General features: G+C 45.0%; 1 protein-coding gene across 1 annotated transcript in view; it reads left to right on the forward strand.

The window, feature by feature from the left end:
* The window catches only part of DENND4A (DENN domain containing 4A), an 811018-nt gene that overhangs the window by 741951 nt on the left and 50155 nt on the right, over positions 1–18912 (forward strand). Inside the window, exon 32 of the mRNA XM_085644632.1 lies at positions 12610–12759. Within this exon, the coding sequence (XP_085500758.1) occupies positions 12610–12759 (150 nt within the window). The remainder of the gene's footprint in view (positions 1–12609; positions 12760–18912) is intronic.

Below are 18912 nucleotides of genomic sequence, written 5' to 3' on the forward strand. Positions count from 1 at the left end.
CACCTCCCCAACCTCTGGCTCACAAGCATTTGCGCATATTACAGTTGAAAATAACATCGATGATCCAAAATGGAGCCAGAGAGCATGCTCCTTTTCTCATCAAAAGGGAAAAGGTTTCTGTTGTGGTTTCTTTTGAGTGTGCTAAAAGATAAACACAAGTGGAGGGCAATTTTAGATTTATGAAATCTAAACAAATTCCTCAAGAAACAATCATTCCGCATGGTCACCACTCAGGAGGTCTTACAGCTTCTCAATGAGAACAAATACATGCTATCCCATACACAAGAAACACAAAAAGTTTCTCAGGTTCGCTGTAGCCGGCAGGCGTTATCAATTCCGAGTGTTATCCTTCGGGCTCAAGTCGGCCCCTCACATTTTTACCAAGTGCCTAGCACCAGTAGCGGCAAATCTCAGACATCATCATTATCACGAGGTTTTCCCTTATCTCGATGACTGGCTCCTCAAATCTCCTTCTTTCAACGCTGCGAAGAAGTCTTCCAAAGCCTGTCTGCGGCTTTTCATCAAATTGGGTCTCACACTAAACCCAGAGAAATCAGTCCTACAGCCTTTTTGATGACTTACCTTCCTGGGATCTATACTAGATACTGTTCTGAAGAGAGTCTATCCCACAGTGGAAAGACAACGAAAACGTCTGACGTTGGCAAGCCGCATACAAAGAAGAAATTCTCTTTCGGTGCGCTTATACAAATCTCTGCTCAGCATGATGTCGTCTTGTATTCTTCTGATACCCCACTGCCGTTTACAAATACTTCCTCTTTAGGAAGCTGTAAACTCTCAATGGGTTCAAATAAACGGATCCTTCGACAACATAATTCAAGTGACCCCACAAATGGTCACCTCGCTATCTTGGTGGATTCATCCTCACCATCTGTCTCAGGGGGTTACCTTTCCTTCCACAAGCCTCTCCTCTGGTAATAACTGATGCTTCTCTGGAAGGTTGGGCGGGCCTTCCTTCAGGAAATTCAAATCAGTGGCAAGTGGCCACCTTCTCAGCAGACTCTACACATAAATCTCTTGGAACTAAGAGCAGTCTTTCTTGCCCTACAAGCTTTCCTGCCCAGGATACAAAATTCTCTAGTGCTGATCAGGACAGACAAAACTATGACAATGCACTATCTAAACAAACAAGGAGGAACTCGATCTCACTCCCTCTCCCAAGAATCTCAACAAATTTGGAACTGGGCAATTCAACACAGAATTTTGTTGAGAGGAGTACGTTCCAGGGAAGGAAAATACAATAGCGGATTCACTAAGCAGATTACAGACAACCTGCCACGAGTGGGAGTGGAACCAAGATACTCTCAACAGAATCTTCTCCCAGTCTGGCGAACCGACTAGAGACCTGTTTGCCACAAATGGCAATGCCAAATGCCTACGCTTCGCAAGGTGGCATCCACAGCAGGGATCTCTGGGGAATGCTTTTTCAATATCATGGTCTGGCGTATTTGCCTACGCTTTTCCGCCAATTTATCTCCTTCCCACGGTTCTAAAAAAGATGAAAGCAGAACTTTGCAAACTAATTCTAAAAGCTCCAGCGTGGCCTCGCCAACATTGGTTCACGGAACTCCATCTCCTGTCCTTACGACCGCCAATTCCTCTGAAGCGGTTTCCCTCTCTTTTCACGATGAACCTGGGACAAGTTCAGCACCCGGATCCAGACCCTCTGAGATGGACGGCTCGGATCCTGAGTTCCAGGAATTTCTAAACTTAAACATTCAAGAGTGCAAGGAGATCCTGTCTCGTGCTAGAGCCGACAGTACCAACAGAAATTATTCTTTAAAATGGAAAATATTCTGCGTCTGGTGTGGGTCTGTAACGGTGCATCCCCTTAATACATATCCAGTGGAAGTCTTGCCATATCGCCTCTGTCTAGCAAATTCAGGTTTGGCTCATACTTCGATCAAAGTTCACTTGGCTGCAATCTCCCGTGCAATCTCCCGTTTTCGAAGATCTTCTAAAGGTTCTTCCTTGTGGTCAAACAGACTGATAAAACAGTTTCTTAAAGGTCTATTCAGGACCTTCCCTCCCGTAAAATCTCCGCCTCCATCATGGCAACTCAACATGGTATTTTGCTCAACTTATGAAGCACCCATTTGAGCCGATACATAGAGCTGACTTATAATTCAGTTCGTGGAAAACTGCTCTTCTCAAGTTATTGCGTCCGCAAGAAGAGTTGGTGAACTTCAAGCATTCACAATACAAGAACCCTTTATTCAATTTAAACATGATAGGGTGATCCTTCACACCAACCCGAAATTTATACCTAAAGTCCCATCGGACTTTCACCTTAATAAACCAATCGTTTAAAAATCTTTCTTTCCAAATCCTCAAACAGCAGCTGAACGAACTTTAAATTCTTTGGACTTGATACGCTACCTTAAATTTTATCTAGATAAAACGAAATCCTTCCGCAAGACTAATAAGCTTTTTGTAGCTTACAGCTTACCTAGGAAAGGTTTTCCCTTAACGAAACAGAGCATATCTAGATGGATTTCTAGCGCTATTCTCTTCTGTCACCAGCAAGCTGGTCAACCCCTGCAATCAAAAGTTCATGCCCATTCCACTAGGGCAGTGTCTACATCTATGGCGTTGTTTGCTGGCGTGCCCCTCTCTGACATTTGTAGAGCAGCAACCTGGAAGACGCCACATACATTCACTAAGCATTACTGCTTGGATTCCGAATTGATGAAAGATGCCGTGGTGAGACAGGCAGTACTAAGACATACTTTTCAGTAAAGGTGAGCCTTCCTTACCACCAACCTTTCTAATGCACATTTCTCTGTTTTTTCTCTTCGTTATGCCAGTATTGGAAACTATTCATGTACTATTCCATATTCATACTTGTTTATATTTATTTATATGTATGTATTTCTATTTTATACTCAAGAAATAGTTATTTACTATTCTTATATGTATGATTAATATATACGACGAAATGTGCTCATTACTGCTTTTTTCTCATACAAGCATGTGAATCTATGAAAGTTACCCCAATACTGGATAAGAAATAAGCTACTTACCTGGTACTGCAGTTATCCAGTACTGGTATCTTTCATAGATTCACATGCGACCCACCCGCCTCCCTTGGAAGGGCTCATTTAGTACTCCCAGTTGCCTCTCTGGATATGCACGGTACTTATGAAAATCTGGGGGACTGGAGCTCCTATAAGGAAGGTTCTAAAGGGTGGTGTCAGTTGATTGGTTATTCTCTTAAGTTTGGTTCTTTTTTAAATAAGGACTTAGATATGTTGCTAAATATTTCTTTCTTTATTTATTACATTTATAAGGCGCACGGCTACCCGGAGGCTTCCCGGCGCCTACGGACACGTACTACAAGGAGACAAGGGCCAGAGCTTTAATGATTAAAAAGCTAGGTTTTTAAATCTTTACGAAATTTGTGATAACTCATGTGGTGACGTAATTGAAACTTGAGTGAGTTCCATAGGGAAGGAGCTAGATAGGCAAAGGAACGGCCGCCCATTCGAGCTCGTTTGATCCTGGGAATTTGTAATTTTAACTGATTGGAAGATCGTAGGAGACGTGAAGGGAGGTAAGGATGCACCAAGGCACCAAGATAGTGTGGTGCTGAGCCCATCTTAATCCTATGCATGTAACAGAGGGCTTTAAATTTAGCACGATTATCCATCCTCAACCAGTGAAGGTCATGGAGTGGACCTGTAGTAGAGGCCATTCTGGGTAGTTGGCATAGAAGTCTGGCCGCGGAGTTCTGGACCACTTGCAACTTTCGAAGCACCTCCTTACTTGCGCCCAGATACAGAACGTTACCATAGTCCAGTCTGGACACGGTCAAAGCCTGGATGACAGATTTTTGCGTGGAGGGTGGAAGGATCCAGAGAATTTTTCAGAGCCATTTTAAAATAGTAAAGTAGGTAGAGACGACCTTTACCACTTGCTGCTTCATAGACAGCTGGTCGTCAATGATTATGCCGAGATTGCAAGCCGATTATGAAGGGAGGGGAAGATCACCCATTTGAGGAGGCCAGTGTTGGGGGCCCCAGAGAGTTTTGTTTCCACCGAAAAGGAGGAGTTCTGTTTTCCCACCATTTAATTTCAACTTGTTAGCGTGCATCCAGTCAGCTATCTTTTTTAGCCCCAACTGGAGAGATGACTTCTTCGAAGTCTCTTTAGAAGATAGAGAGAAAATAAGCTGGGTGTCATCCGCATATGAATATATGGTCAGCCCAGCCTCCTCTGCTATCTTAGCCAGGGGGCTAACATAGATGTTAAAAAGCAGTGGGCTGAGTATAGAGCCCTGAGGGACTCTGTATGGGGAAGCATGGATCTGAGAACTAGCAATTGAAGAAAAGACCTGAAGGGTCCTGTTAGACAAGAAGCTAGACAGCCACTTGAGTGCTGGGCCGACAGTGCCACTCAGATGTAAGATTTGTAAAAGAGATGTATGGGATACAGTGTCGAATGCAGCACTCAAGTCCAGTAAAATGAGTGCCACAGTGTTTCCTTTATCGACAGATTGGCGAATAGTTTCTGTAACTCCCAAAAGCGTGGATTCCGTAGAGAAACCTGTTCTAAAACCCGATTGAGAAGGGTGTAAAATGTTCTGTGAATCAACAAACTTCATCAACTGAAGATTAATGTGTTTTTCCAGGATTTTGGAAAAAACTGGAAGTAGGGAGATAGGACGAAAGTTTGATAGAACCTCTGGATCAGAGTTAGCCTTTTTTAACAAGGGAAGGACCATAGCTTGTTTCCCGGCCGTTGGAACCATTGCTTCGCATAACGATGCGTTGAGGAGTTCGATAATGATGCTAAGTATAGGTAATTCCAGCTTTTGCAGCAAGGAAGTGGGAATAGGATCCTTAGGAGAGACAGATTTAATGCTAGTTAAAATACTACAAAAGGAAGAAATGTCGAGAGGCGTCTATTTATCGAGCAAGTTGCCTCGTCTATCATGAGAGTCCTCCTGCGACAGAGCCAAGGAGGCGCCATCACGTTGTGGGGCAAAGTTCTTGGGTTGCAACTCCTCATTTGTAGTAATATTATTAAATTCTGAATAAATTTTATCGATTTTGTCAACAAAAAATTTAGCCAGGTCTTCACATTGCTTAGGGTCAAGTCCTGGTGGCTGTGGTTGACAAGGCACGCCTGACAATTCTCTCAGCACTTTAAACAAAACTTTAGGGCAGTTTTGTGACAATAAAATAGTGTGATTAGCATGCTCAGCCCGAGCAGCGTTACACAATGCATGATAGCTATTTAAAGCTAATTTATATGTAGATTTAGCTGCCGGCTCATAATTTTTTTCTCCAATGTCTTTCTAAATTTTTACATTTCGTTTTTTCTTAAGTTTTTCAGAAAACCAGGGGGCAGGAGGGCGATGGTGGTCCAACTTCTTGTTGGACAACAGGAGACATGCATCAATAGATGGTGTCAACCAGTTATAAATAATATCAGCATCATCTTCATGAGCTATTGAGGTAGTAGGCATGGTGTTATTAAGATGGCGATTTAAGCGTGGTGAGCAAAATAACGATGGATTAAACCCAGATCTGTGACTGGGGGAGAATGTTTTGCCAATGTGCAACATTCCGTCCATCATCTTGTGTGTTTTGCTGTTCGCCCTATGTGGGAAGGGTATGCCCAGACGTGGGTCCCATGCTCACTACGCCACTGGAGTCAAGCTATCCTGGCTGAAGAGAGGTGAAACCCCGAAACCGGTCCTAGGTTGCTTGATTCCGGTCCAGGGAAGACATGGCTTGGCAGTTCGGGCTGGACTGTTCCCATGAGGCACAGGGTCAAGACTGATTTGCATATGGCCATGTCTGAACTGGGGTGGCGTGGTGAGCAAAATAACAATGGATTAAACCCAGATCTGTGACTGGGGTGAATGTTTTGCCAATGTGCAACATTCCGTCCATCATCTTGTGTGTTTTGCTGTTCACCCTATGTGGGAAGGGTATGCCCAGACGTGGGTTCCGTGCTCACTACGCCACTGGAGTCGAGCTATCCTGGCTGAAGAGGGGTGAAACCCCATAACCGGTCCTAGGATGCTTGATTCCGGTCCAGGGAAGACTTGGCTTGGCAGTTCGGGCTGGACTGTTCCCATGAGGCACAGGGTCAAGACTGATTTGCATATGGCCATGTCTGAACTGAGGTGGCGTGGTGAGCAAAATAACTATGGATTAAACTCAGATCTGTGACTGGGGGTGAATGTTTTGCCAATGTGCAACATTCCGTCCATCATCTTGTGGGTTTTGCTGTTCGCCCTATGAGGGAAGGGTATGCCGAGACGTGGGTCCCGTGCTCACTACGCCACTGGAGTCAAGCTATCCTGGCTGAAGAGGGGTGACACCCCAAAACCGGTCCTAGGATGCTTGATTCTGGTCCAGGGAAGACATGGCTTGGCAGTTCGGGCTGGACTGTTCCCATGAGGCACAGGGTCAAGACTGATTTGCATATGGCCATGTCTGAACTGGGGTGGCGTGGTGAGCAAAATAACGATGGATTAAACCCAGATCTGTGACTGGGGGTGAATATTTTGCCAATGTGCAACATTCCGTCCATCATCTTGTGTGTTTTGCTGTTCGCCCTATGTGGGAAGGGTATGTCCAGACGTGGGTCCCGTGCTCACTACGCCACTGGAGTCAAGCTATCCTGGCTGAAGAGGGGTGAAACCCCGAAACCGGTCCTAGGATGCTTGATTCCGGTCCAGGAAAGACATGGCTTGGCAGTTCGGGCTGGACTGTTCCCATGAGGCACAGGGTCAAGACTGATTTGCATATGGCCATGTCTGAACTGGGGTGGCGTGGTGAGCAAAATAACGATGGATTAAACCCAGATCTGTGACTGGGGGTGAATGTTTTGCCAATGTGCAACATTCCGTCCATCATCTTGTGTGTTTTGCTGTTCGCCCTATGTGGGAAGGGTATGTCCAGACGTGGGTCCCGTGCTCACTACGCCACTGGAGTCAAGCTATCCTGGCTGAAGAGGGGTGAAACCCCGAAACCGGTCCTAGGATGCTTGATTCCGGTCCAGGGAAGACATGGCTTGGCAGTTCGGGCTGGACTGTTCCCATGAGGCACAGGGTCAAGACTGATTTGCATATGGCCATGTCTGAACTGGGGTGGCGTGGTGAGCAAAATAACGGCGGATTATACCCAGATCTGTGACTGGGGGTGAATGTTTTGCCAATGTGCAACATTCCGTCCATCATCTTGTGTGTTTTGCTGATTTAAGCTGTCAACATCCAGCTTTTTCCAATTTCTCCAATTCCTAGACCCCGAGTGGATAGAGGGATTATCATGCGACATTTCATATTTCACCTTAAATTCAACCAAAAAATGGTCAGACCAAGGAATTGGGATGGCAGTCTGGCACGAGATAGTGGTTAAGTTGGAGAAAATGGGGTCTAGTAAGTGTCCTGCCTTATGGGTGGGACCTGAATAGTGTAGAGAGACATTCATTGCAGCCAAATCATCAATGAGAGTGGAGCTAGTAGTGCACGTGGCTTCATTAAAATGTAACTTAAGATCACCTAAAATGACAAAATTAGTGGCTTCCAATAATAAAGGGGCAATAAGATCTGGGAGTGCAGCTGCCCATGCCCCTGCCGGTCCCGGCGGGCGATAGATCAGGGTCCCTGAAAGGGTGAAGTTAGGGGAGAGGGAAAGTTTAAACAGACTGGCTTCGCAGTCCTTAAAGCAAGAGTCCTCCCATTTGCAAGTATAAGAGGTTTTCAAAATGATTGCTATGCCCCCTCCAATTTTATCTGCACGATTCTTACCAAGGATCGTGTAGTTAGGAGGTAAAGTAATAGCATTTTCAGGTCCTGAGGTCTCAGTAAGCCAGGTCTCTGTTTAGAAAATGGCATCAGGTTGTGAATCTACCAGGAGGTCATGAATATATACCTTGTGCTTAGGGAGTGACCTACAGTTAAGACTGAAAAAAACTAATTCAGTTCGGGGAACAGCATCTTTATTTGCCAAAAGAGGCATCAGATTATGTTTGCTACAATTGGAATCCCTATAGGATAGTGTCATAATGGTGTAGCCACAACAGCAACAGTTCGAAGTAGCTGTAGCAGGAACAAGAGGTGAGTAGTTAGGGCCCGGCTTAGGCCGAAGAGCATGTAGTGATTTAAGAGAATAAGTTCTCTGGCCATTAAAAATTGGAGCAGGGGTACTGGCCCCATCCGGGCGCAGACGGGCTTGCATTTGGCGCGCGCCCGCTGCGCACGTCCGCTGCGCAAAGCTGTGAACATTTAAATTTATAGTCTGCCTCCCCCACCTCTAGTCCAGAAGTGAAATCTATCGCTGCTCCCTCCACAACAAACGGGAAAACCCGTGGTGGACCAGGGAGCGTGCGGCAACCAATGAGGGCGTCAGAAATGAGCCGGTAGGCAGTACTGTGCAGAAAGCAAACACATAACAATGTACAAAAAACTAGAAGTGCAGTATTTAAAAGCGCGAGTTACACACAGCCACAATTGTCAGCTCAGAATTCTCACTATCGCGCGTCCGCTGCGCGAAGCTGTGAACATTTAAATATGAGCCCTTAGGCCTTTTAACTTCTATATCTATTGTGACATTACCTTTATAAATGTACCGGGGACTCTAATCTCGACGACGCAGAACGATTCAAGCATGTGAATCTATTAAAGATACCAATACTGGATAACTGCAGTTACAGGTGAGTAACTTATTTCTTCTCAGGCCAGGTGGACGATAAATGAGTAAACCTCTAAATGATTTATTTTTGGATACTTCGAACCAGTAAGATAGTGCCTCACAGTCCTCATTTGATGAGGCAGCAAATCTGGCTTTATTCTGGTCCCTGTAAATAATTCCAAGTCCCCCTCCTCTTTTTATTGGTCGATGGAGTCTGCAAATAGTGAAACCAGAAGGGACTGCCGAGATGAGATCAGGCGTGGACAAGCAGTTTGCCCAAGTTTCAGTAATAAACACAATATCGAAAGAAGCAGCAGGAAGAAAGCAGGTGACAGAAAAGTATCCATAATGTAAAAATTGCCTAAAGTAATGAAGGTTTCAAATGAATAAAAGAGGTTAAAAATACATAAAGGATTCAAAAATCAATTAACAGCGCATTTCAGAGACTTGGCTGAGTGGAATCAGAAAGCTCAAAAATGTGTGTGACAGCTCCTAACCAGGTGTCCTTGGGGTCCAGCCAGAATGCTAAGGTCTGCAGCAGTGAACCCACGGGCCAACCAGGCCAGTGAGGCAAAAAGCTACATTGGCAAACATAAGAATTACCCCTCGGCAGGACCTGTTAAAGTTGAGGTCCATGTTGAAGGCAGGATCCTGGACCCGTTTTTGCTCTAGAAGTCAAGAAAGCTGTTCGAGAGGTACGACATTTGTCGAGATCAAAATCATTTGTTAAGTCCATAAAGAAACATAAAAGTGACTCAGCTCCATCTCTCCATTTTCATTCACCTGAGAAGGCACTGTAGCAGTACACTTGCTTTCTATCTTGCTCAGGGTCTCTAACATGAACATACCATAAAATGTGTGTTTGTAAAGTGCGCGTTCACCCAGATGGGTATCTTGGTGCTGAATAACAGATGTTTATTGTTACCCAACTCATTGGATCTCATTTTATTGACCTCAGATGGATGAAAGGCTGAGTGGTTCTGCCAGGATTTGAGCCTGCGACCATGAGGTCTAACACAGGCCCCTGAAGTGGCCACATTAGTCCACTGAGCTCTGAAGTCTGTAGACTTCAGAGCTGATCCTGTAACTAGTTCAGGCACAATGTGAGTTTCTTGGGTTGTCCTTCACTCGAGGCCATGCTCTAACTCTTTGGATCTTTGCTGACTCTCTGTGGCATGCATTTGGGCCCCAAGGAGCCAAAAGATGGTCCCTCTAGAGTACTGTTAGGTTTATCCTCCGTGCCTGTGGGACCCTCACAGCCCATCATGACTTCTCTGGCTCCAATTTCCTGCCATCCACACAGATTCCGGGAACTTCGACGCTGGTGCCAAATCCATTGACTCCAGATGAGAAGATACCTATTATAATCTCCGACTCTATTTCGGTGCTGGCCCAACCTCGACTGAAGCCAAAACCCATGCCAGGATGCTTGTTTTCTGGTCCAGGGAGGACCTGGCCTGGCATTTCGGGCTGGACTGTTCCCATGGGGAGCAGGGTCAAGGCTGATTTGCATATGGCTGGGTCCAAATTGCGGTGGCATCGTGAGTAAAAAAACGATGGATTTAACTCAGATCTGTGAACAGGGGTAAATGTTTGATAATGTTCAGAATACCATCCATCATATTTTTGTGTTGCTGTAGTACCTCTAAGTGGGAAGTGTATGCCCAGACGTGTGTCTGGCGCGTGCTATGGCTCTGGATTCAAGTTAGCCTGGCTGCTATGGGGTAATATCCCAAACCCGGTCCCAGGATGCTTATTTTCTGGTCTGAGGAGCACCTGTCCTGGCAGTTCAAGGTGAATTGTTCCCATGGGGAGCAGGGTCAAGACCAGTTTGCATATGCCAGTGTCAAAACTGGTGTGTCATGGTGATCAAAAGAACGTTGACTTTAACCCAGATCTGTGTCAGGGTAGAATTTTTGACAATGTTCAGCATTCCGTCCACTATCTTTTTGTGTTGCTGTACTCCTTTGAAAAAGTCATGTCATCCCATAACCTTGATATCTACTGCTTACTATTCAGAAAAAGCCATGTCACTTTATAAACACAGTTTTAATGTTAAAAAATTAAGTAGCCCTCTGTAAATAAAAGTTCTTCTGTGAATGCATCTTTTACGTGGTCACCATGACAAAGGAAGGTTGAAGAAAACATCCCTGCTGACATAACCAAAAACCCCTTGTGTAATGCGTTGAAAAAGCGTGTACTAATATAGTCACATGATGCCCACAATGATTTCTCCAACAATTTCCCATCCGGTGTTGGGGAATAGTATAAAGAAAAACATGTCAATCAATAAAAGAGGCCCACCTAAGATGATATCTATAACAATGTCATTAACCCCTTGTGCGCTCATGACGGAACCACGCCGTCATGAGCCACGGGCGGCGTGTGCTCATGACGGCGTGGTTCCGTCATGCTGCGGCCGTTGGCGGCCGCTCCTCCCACGCGGCTCTAATTCCCCGCCTGTGCGGGCGAAATAGAGAGTGGGCGGAGTCGTGACGGAACCACGCCGTCATGAGCACAGCTCGCCCGTGACTCATGACGGCGTGGTTCCGTCATGAGCATGGCGGCGCCGCGCTCACCCCACACTCCCCCAGCGCTGCGGCGGAATTCGCGCCGCAGCGAAGGGGTTAACTTCAGTTTACTCACAATCTAGAGTCTTACCCTGATAGTAATTGTAGGAAATGACCATCTTTTGCGTGGTGTACCCCCAGATTTTTACCCTATCTGTTTTTCCTGACTATAAAACTCTATCCCCGCACTTTATCCCCGCTGACCAATACTAAAGTGCCTCTGCTCCTCCTTTCAACGTGACAAAATTGCCATATTGAACTTACCTATAAGTCCCTAGAATGCATTGTGACATCCACTGGTGACAGTGTTAAACATGGCTTCAGATCTACCTTTGTAGCCTGACTAAAGCAGCTTTTAAACTGCAGTTCGATTTGTAAAAAAACAACACTTTTGACTGGTCTAAAATATTCTCTCAAATATTAATATGTCACCAGTAAGTAGGCCTTGTAGCTCATAAGGCAGGTTGTATGGTGTTTAAAAATACAACATGTAGAAATGTAATAGTGACTAGCACCTAAATTCAAGTCTAGCTGTTACATAAAGGAAAATGGGATGCAATATTACATTTAATAACGCAGGTGCCTGTGTGACACGCATGCACCTAGTGCTCCCACATACGTTTTTGTAACTTTGCTGAAATGTTGTAAGATCCTCGCCCGAGGCAGAACATTCCTAGAGAACGGGAGAAGGTATTTTCTAAAGTTTTTGGAAGCTCAATATTTTGTGCAGCTATTAAATGCCCGCACCACCATATCTTATGGAAAAGCTGCAATTGTATAAGCCTGAAATGCTACAAAAACATGGCAAAGGCATGAGGGTGAAAAATACTTTTTCAATTTTTTTCCATTTTTTCATTGCACATAGGGAATTTGTAGCTAAATTGTGGAATTTAAGTGTTTCCCTTTATGACATTCTTTGAACCTAGATCTTAGATTGAAAGTTCTTGTGCAGCGTGGTGAGGGGGTACATAAGGTTGCAATGCATGGTGCATAGCGATTCCCAAAATTCATTGGGGGGAACTTCAAGGAAATAGTAGTACAGCTGAGGTCAAATGCTTCCCTGATTGGTGGAAACATCACACAGTATTTACTGGGACTGAGCAAATATATATATTTTTTTTAAAAGGACAAAGCTTTTATTCCAATTATTGGCGTCAAGTAGTTTAATTCATATATATATATAACAGAGGCCCAATGAGAAATGGGCAGTGCCTATAGAAGTAATGTGGTTAACTACCTAAGGCTACTCAAAGTTTGCAAGGAATACAAGACGCTTCTGGAGCTGCTGTTTTGCTGGTATGTTTGGTGTCACTAAATCGAGTAGGACACCTGCAATCTTCACTTGTATTTTAACAGTCAATTGTTGCTCATAGGTACTTTCTGAAGCCTAGCCCCTCGACAGAAAATATACAGATCCTGGCATCTTCTTCCTGTCATGTAGGAAAGTCAGACGTGGCCTATGTTCCTTCTTCTGAATTCACCACCTCTGCTAACAACCCTCAAGACAATTTACGCTCAAACAGGTAAGTGCAGCCAACAGTCAACAATTACAGATACAATGGTCATGTTATATGAGCAGTAAAATGTTAATTTTTGTTCAGTGTTAAAGGTTTTGCCTCTGTTTACTAATCCTTTATAATAATTCTACTATTGAAAAAAAAAACTTAACGTAAGATAAAAGAAATACAACCCAAATACCCACTTATAATGACCCCCATTAGTTAAAAAACTATTGCTCACAAGTGAAAATTTTAAAAGAAAAACTACAAATTGGCAAAAGTGAAGCATGCAATAGTCCAAGAAAGCAAACATAACATTGTTAGCAAAGTAGGGATTTTGCATGTCATAGACCCCTTCCACTTTGTGACTGTCTCCAAAAATATTTTTTATGGGCAGGCAGTGGTCCCAGGGACCACTACCTGCCCTTTAAAAATTAAACAAAAACGTTTCATATTTTTTTTTATGCAGCCCATTTCCTTTAAGGAAAACAAGCTGCTTTTAAAAAAAAACAAAAAAAAAAAACATTCTTTATTTAAAGCAGTCCCAGACATGGTGGTCTGCTGAGCCCAACAGGCCACCATCCCTTGGAGGGCCTGTCATTCCCACTGGGCTCGCAAATTGCGAGAGCCTCCTTAATATTCATGAGCCTCATGATTTGCGATCGCAAACAGTGTTAAACACACTGGGCCAGATGTATCAAAGGGTTTAACCCATTCTGTGTCTATGGGAAAATGCTTTAGTACATATGGCTCACTGTTCTACATCCCAAATAGTGCCTCGCAAATTGCAAGTCGCAAACGAGTCGCAATGTGCGTTACTGCTGTTTTGTACGTCGTACATCTAGCCCTTAGTGATATAATTGGATATTAAGGTCCTCAAAACCAGAGCAGATCTTCCCCTACTGGTCTGTATTTTCAGTCAACCCGCTCAAGTTAACATTGTGTCCTACTCAGAAGTTGTTTTTAGTTGATGCATTACGGATACCACCCAAATCATACATTGTCCTTCTCCAGGAAGTGTTAAATCCATTAGTAACAGTGTTGTCATATGTTCGAGGCATATAAGCTGCAGATTGTACACTATGCATAGATCGCAATCTGGGGTTGGGCTCGGATGCTTGCACTTTGTTGTTGTCATGGAAGAGTCTTTTGTAGTCACAAGATAGGTGACTTATCCCTTGGACGATAGTGCGCATGGGCATCGACTCCATCCTCAGATAGTTTTTTTCCGCCATTGGGTTTGGATGTGTCTTTTGCGCTCTGGTTCGGCACCTTATTCTCCAAACCTTTTTGATGCGCAAACTATCTACAACTTGACGGTATTGTTTTGATCGGAGTCCTGGAGGAGGATTCTGAGGGCCTAGAAATCGTGTCCGAAGCAGACGACTCAGACGACCACATCACTCCTGGTCAACGAGTGAGTACAACTGCCCCTACCCCAACTCCTCCCGGAAAAAAGAAGGCCCTGGTCAATCAAGACTTCGCCTGCTGGCCCCAGTCGTGACCGAAAACAAGCTTCAGAAGCCCCGCCCCCAAGCCCCGCTCCAAAGATAAAGGACAAGCCTCCCAGTAGCTCTGGACCGAGCAAATCGAATATTAGTGTCCCACAGGCACCTTCGGCACCGAAGACGGGAGAGCAACCAACTCCCCAAAAGAAGTCTGCACCGACCACCTCGACGCCGAAAGAAAAACCATTGAATCCGAAGCCAAAGGCTTCGGAACCGAAAAAGATTTCCGTCTCCATAGCCAAGCCAAAGGACCCCAAACCACCTCCTAAGGCCTCAGAGCAGAAATCCAAACCCCGCTCGGACCCGCAGAAGTCTGCGCCAAAAGCGGTTACCGAAGAGGAAGAACTTTTTCAACCGGATCCTTTTGATCCCAAGCAGAAAAAACTCCATATAGACCCCAAAACAGGACATGTGGCTGCTGTTCCACACAAGAAGAGGAAGCTGGACACACCAGACACTCCTGCTGTGCCTGTGAAGAAAAGACTATGCCACTTTGCCTATAAGACCCTCTTCTCCTGTTCTTCCTCCTAAGCCTGTCTCTCCTCCACAGCCTCCAAAACTTTCACCACCACCACAGAATGATGATGATGATGATGATTTAGGGGGTGGGGGAGGCAACAATGACCCCTTTACCACGCAAACATCCCCCAACAGAGAATATTTTAGAAGTGCATACAGAGGAAATAACAACAAAGGAATAGACAGAGGTAACAACAACACTCGCGCCTCCCCCACTAATAAGCAGTGACTTCCCTCCACTCCCTCCAGACCATTCTACTCCGGTCGGAGGGAGACTCTCATAGTTCCTACCTGTCTGGAATGCCATCACTACAGACAAGTGGGTAAGACAAATTATTCAGTATGGTTACTGCCTGGAACTTACAGCAACCCCGCCCACCATACCACCCAAACAACATCCAATGTCCACGGAACACCTCACGCTCTTAAAACAAGAGGTTCTCTCACTGCTTCAAAAGCAGGCAATAGAACTAGTTCCCTTACAGCATCAAGGAACAGGGGTTTACTCGCTGTATTTCCTAATAACCAAGAAGGACGGGACCCTAAGGCCAATACTCGACCTCAGACCCCTCAATCTCTATATACAGTCAGATCATTTTCATATGATCACTCTCCAAAAGGTCCTCCCACTGCTTCAACAGAGCGACTTCCTTGGCACACTAGATCTCAAGGACGCCTACTTCCACGTTCCCATTCATCCTGCTCACAGGAAGTATCTAAGGCTCATAGTGGACGGACAACACTATCAGTTCAAAGTCCTTCCATTCGGGGTAACCACCGCACCCAGAGTGTTCACAAAGTGCCTTGCGGTAGTAGCAGCACACTTGAGAAGACAACAAATCCATGTCTTTATATATCACGACGACTGGCTAATAAAAGCCTTGTCATTCAACCAGTGTGTTCATCACACTCATCAAACCATCCAGCTGCTTCACGACTTGGGATTAACAGTAAACTACCCCAAGTCAAATCTTGAGCCCTCCCACATACATCAGTATCTAGGGGCCCTAGTAGACACCTCCAGAGCTCTGGCATATCCCAATCCAGCCAGGATAGCCAGTATGCAAACACTAATCACCAGATTTCAACCACAGCATTCCCTCCCAGCAAGGGTATTCATGCAACTCATTGGAATGATGGCCTCTTGCATCTTTATCGTACCTCATGCAAGACTTCAGATGCGCCCCTTACAGGAATGCCTAGTACGTCAATGGATCCAATCTCCAGGACAACTTACAGATCTGGTGTTGGTGGACAGCCGCACAAATTGCTCTCTGCAGTGGTGGAACACACAAAACCTGTCCAAAGGGTGGCCGTTCCTCGAGCCGGTTCCACAGATAGTGCTAACAGTAGACGCATCAATCACCGGTTGGGGAGCCCATCTCCTAAACCACACAATTCAAGGCAAATGGACCACTCAACAGAAAGTGCTCCATATCAATCACCTAAAATTACTGGCAATATTTCTAGCATTAAAATCATCCCAAGTACATCTACAGCACAAGACTGTCCTAGTCCGGACGGACAACATGACAGCCATGTATTACATACAGAAACAAGGAGGCACACATTCTTTGAAGCTGTCCCAGCCCACACAAAACATTTGGAGATGGGCCATTCCACAAAACATATACTTGCTGGCAGTACATCTTCCAGGAGTTCACAATCAGATTGCGGATCTGCTAAGTCGACAGACACAGCAGATACACGAATGGGAACTTCATCCCTAAGTTCTTCAACCATTTTTCCAAATGTAGGGTCAACCAGACATAGATATGTTCGCCACACACGCAAATGCAAAATGCCCAACCTTCGCCGCCAGGTTTCCACACCCGTTGTCCAAAGACCATGCGATATGGATGAACTGGCCAGGCAAATTTGCGTACGCTTTTCCGCCACTCCCACTGATTCCCCTAGTAGTACGCAAGCTCAGTCAATAGTCTCTCAAGATGATCCTGGTGGCTCCCACATGGGCACGCCAACCGTGGTTCACAACACTACTGGAACTCTCAGTAGTTCCACACCAAAAACTACGCCTCTCCCCAACATTGCTAACACAGAGCCATGGAGAGATAAGGCACCCGATCCAGGTCAACTGAATCTAGCGATCTGGCTCCTGGAGTCCTAGAATTCGGTTATCTTAACCTTCCGCCGGACTGTATGAACATCATTAAAGAAGCCAGACGCCCTACTACTAGAGCTTGCTATGCAGCAAAATGGAAAAGATTTGTCATCTACTGCAATAACAATAACATTGATCCGCTGGATGCTTCCATCCAGGACATCATTTGCTATTTGCTACACTTGCAAAGATGTAATCTAGCATATTCATCCATACAATTACATCTAGCGGCACTTGCTGCTTATTTACAAAAAAGACAACCCTTGTCACTATTTAGAGTACCTGCAATCAAAGCCTTTATGGAGGGCCTTAAAAGAATAATTCCTCCCAGACTCCCACCCTCTCCGGTCTCGGAATTTAAACATTGTTCTTACCAGGCTAATGGGTCCCCCATTTGAACCTCTACATAAATGTGAACTTCAGTTCCTCACATGGAAAGTAGCTTTCCTTGTCGCAATTACCTCTCTCAGAAGGGTAAGTGAGATCCAGGCTTTAACCATACAAGAACCATTCTTACAAAGACATCGTAACAAAGTGGTTCTCAGAACAAATCCAAAATTCCTTCTCAAAGTCATCTCTTCTTTTCATCTTAACCAATCAGTTAAGTTACCGGTGTTTTTCCAAAACCCAAACTCTGTGGCAGAGAGAGCTCTTCACACACTAGACGTCAAAAGAGCCCTACTTTATTACATTGACAGGACTAAGCCCTTTCAAAAGACAAAACAACTGTTTGTAGCCTTCTTCCCACCTCATAAAGGTAACCCCATCTCCAAAGCTGGGATCGCGAGGTGGATAGTAAAATGCATTCAAATATGCTATCAAAAGGCTAAACGCACATTAACAATTCCCCCTAGAGCGCATTCAACACGCAAACTAGGGGCTTCCATGGCATTCTTAGGGAACATTCCCTTAGATGATATATGTAAAGCAGCAACATGGTCTACACCACACACCTTCACCAAACACTATTGTGTTGATGTGCAGTCTAAGCAACAAGCTTCTGTAGGCCAGGCAGTTCTTAAACCACTTTTTCAAACTACTACAGCAGATACAGGTGACCACCGCTAGGGGAGACACTGCTGTACAGTCTATGCATAGTGTACAATCTGCAGCTCATATGCCTCGAACGGAAAATGCTACTTACCAGTATGCATCAGTTCTTAGCATGTAGACCTGCAGGGTTGTACACGCCCACCCACCCCCCCCCCGGAACCTGTATCTACTCCAATATTATCTTAATTAGATACATTCACATGGACATCTCTTACTTCTTACTGACTCCATCATGGTGAAAAACAATCTGAGGATGGAGTCGATGCCCATGCGCACTATCGTCCAAGGGAGGCGTCACCTATCTCGTGACTGCAAAAGACTCTTCCAAGACGACAACAACGTGCAAGCATCCGAGCCCAACACCAGATGGCGATCTATGCATAGTGTACAACTCTGCAGCTGTACATGCCAAGAACAGATTCATACTGGTAAGTAGCATTTTCCTTTCATTGTAATACAAGAACTCTGCTTGCTAGTTTCAGCAGATCCGTAGCCGCCTTAATGCTCACTGATTCTCATATGTGGCCGAGGGTAAGTGCTCCTATCGCCATTCTCCTCCTAATGAGCTCAATGCACCGATATATAAGAGTGAACTATTGATTATTTTACACCTTCTGTTTGAACTGTATTGGTAAACTGGGGAATCTAAGCTCCTGATAAGGTGCATCTTTCAGTGTCCCACTCTCTACTGGCAGGTTAGAGATGCACAGGCTGTCATCAGACGAGGGTAACCGGTTGCACACCAACCTTCTGGAGTTGCAGTTTATTTTCCAAACACCTAAGCCCTTGCTCCCAGCTATGCCACGTGAAGTAGATTGCCACGTTCTACATAAGTGATAAAACTGATACTCCTTTCTTCCTGCCACCTGCTAACCAGGAGGATTTCGGTTTGGATCCTGGATTACTGCAAAGTCTATTGGAACTATGTGACTCTGTGGGAGTGAATAAAGTTAAGCAGGAATATAAATGAAACTG

Source organism: Triturus cristatus, chromosome 3_1 (assembly GCF_964204655.1).
Source record: "Triturus cristatus chromosome 3_1, aTriCri1.1, whole genome shotgun sequence".
In the NCBI taxonomy this organism is placed as follows: Eukaryota; Metazoa; Chordata; class Amphibia; order Caudata; family Salamandridae; genus Triturus; species Triturus cristatus.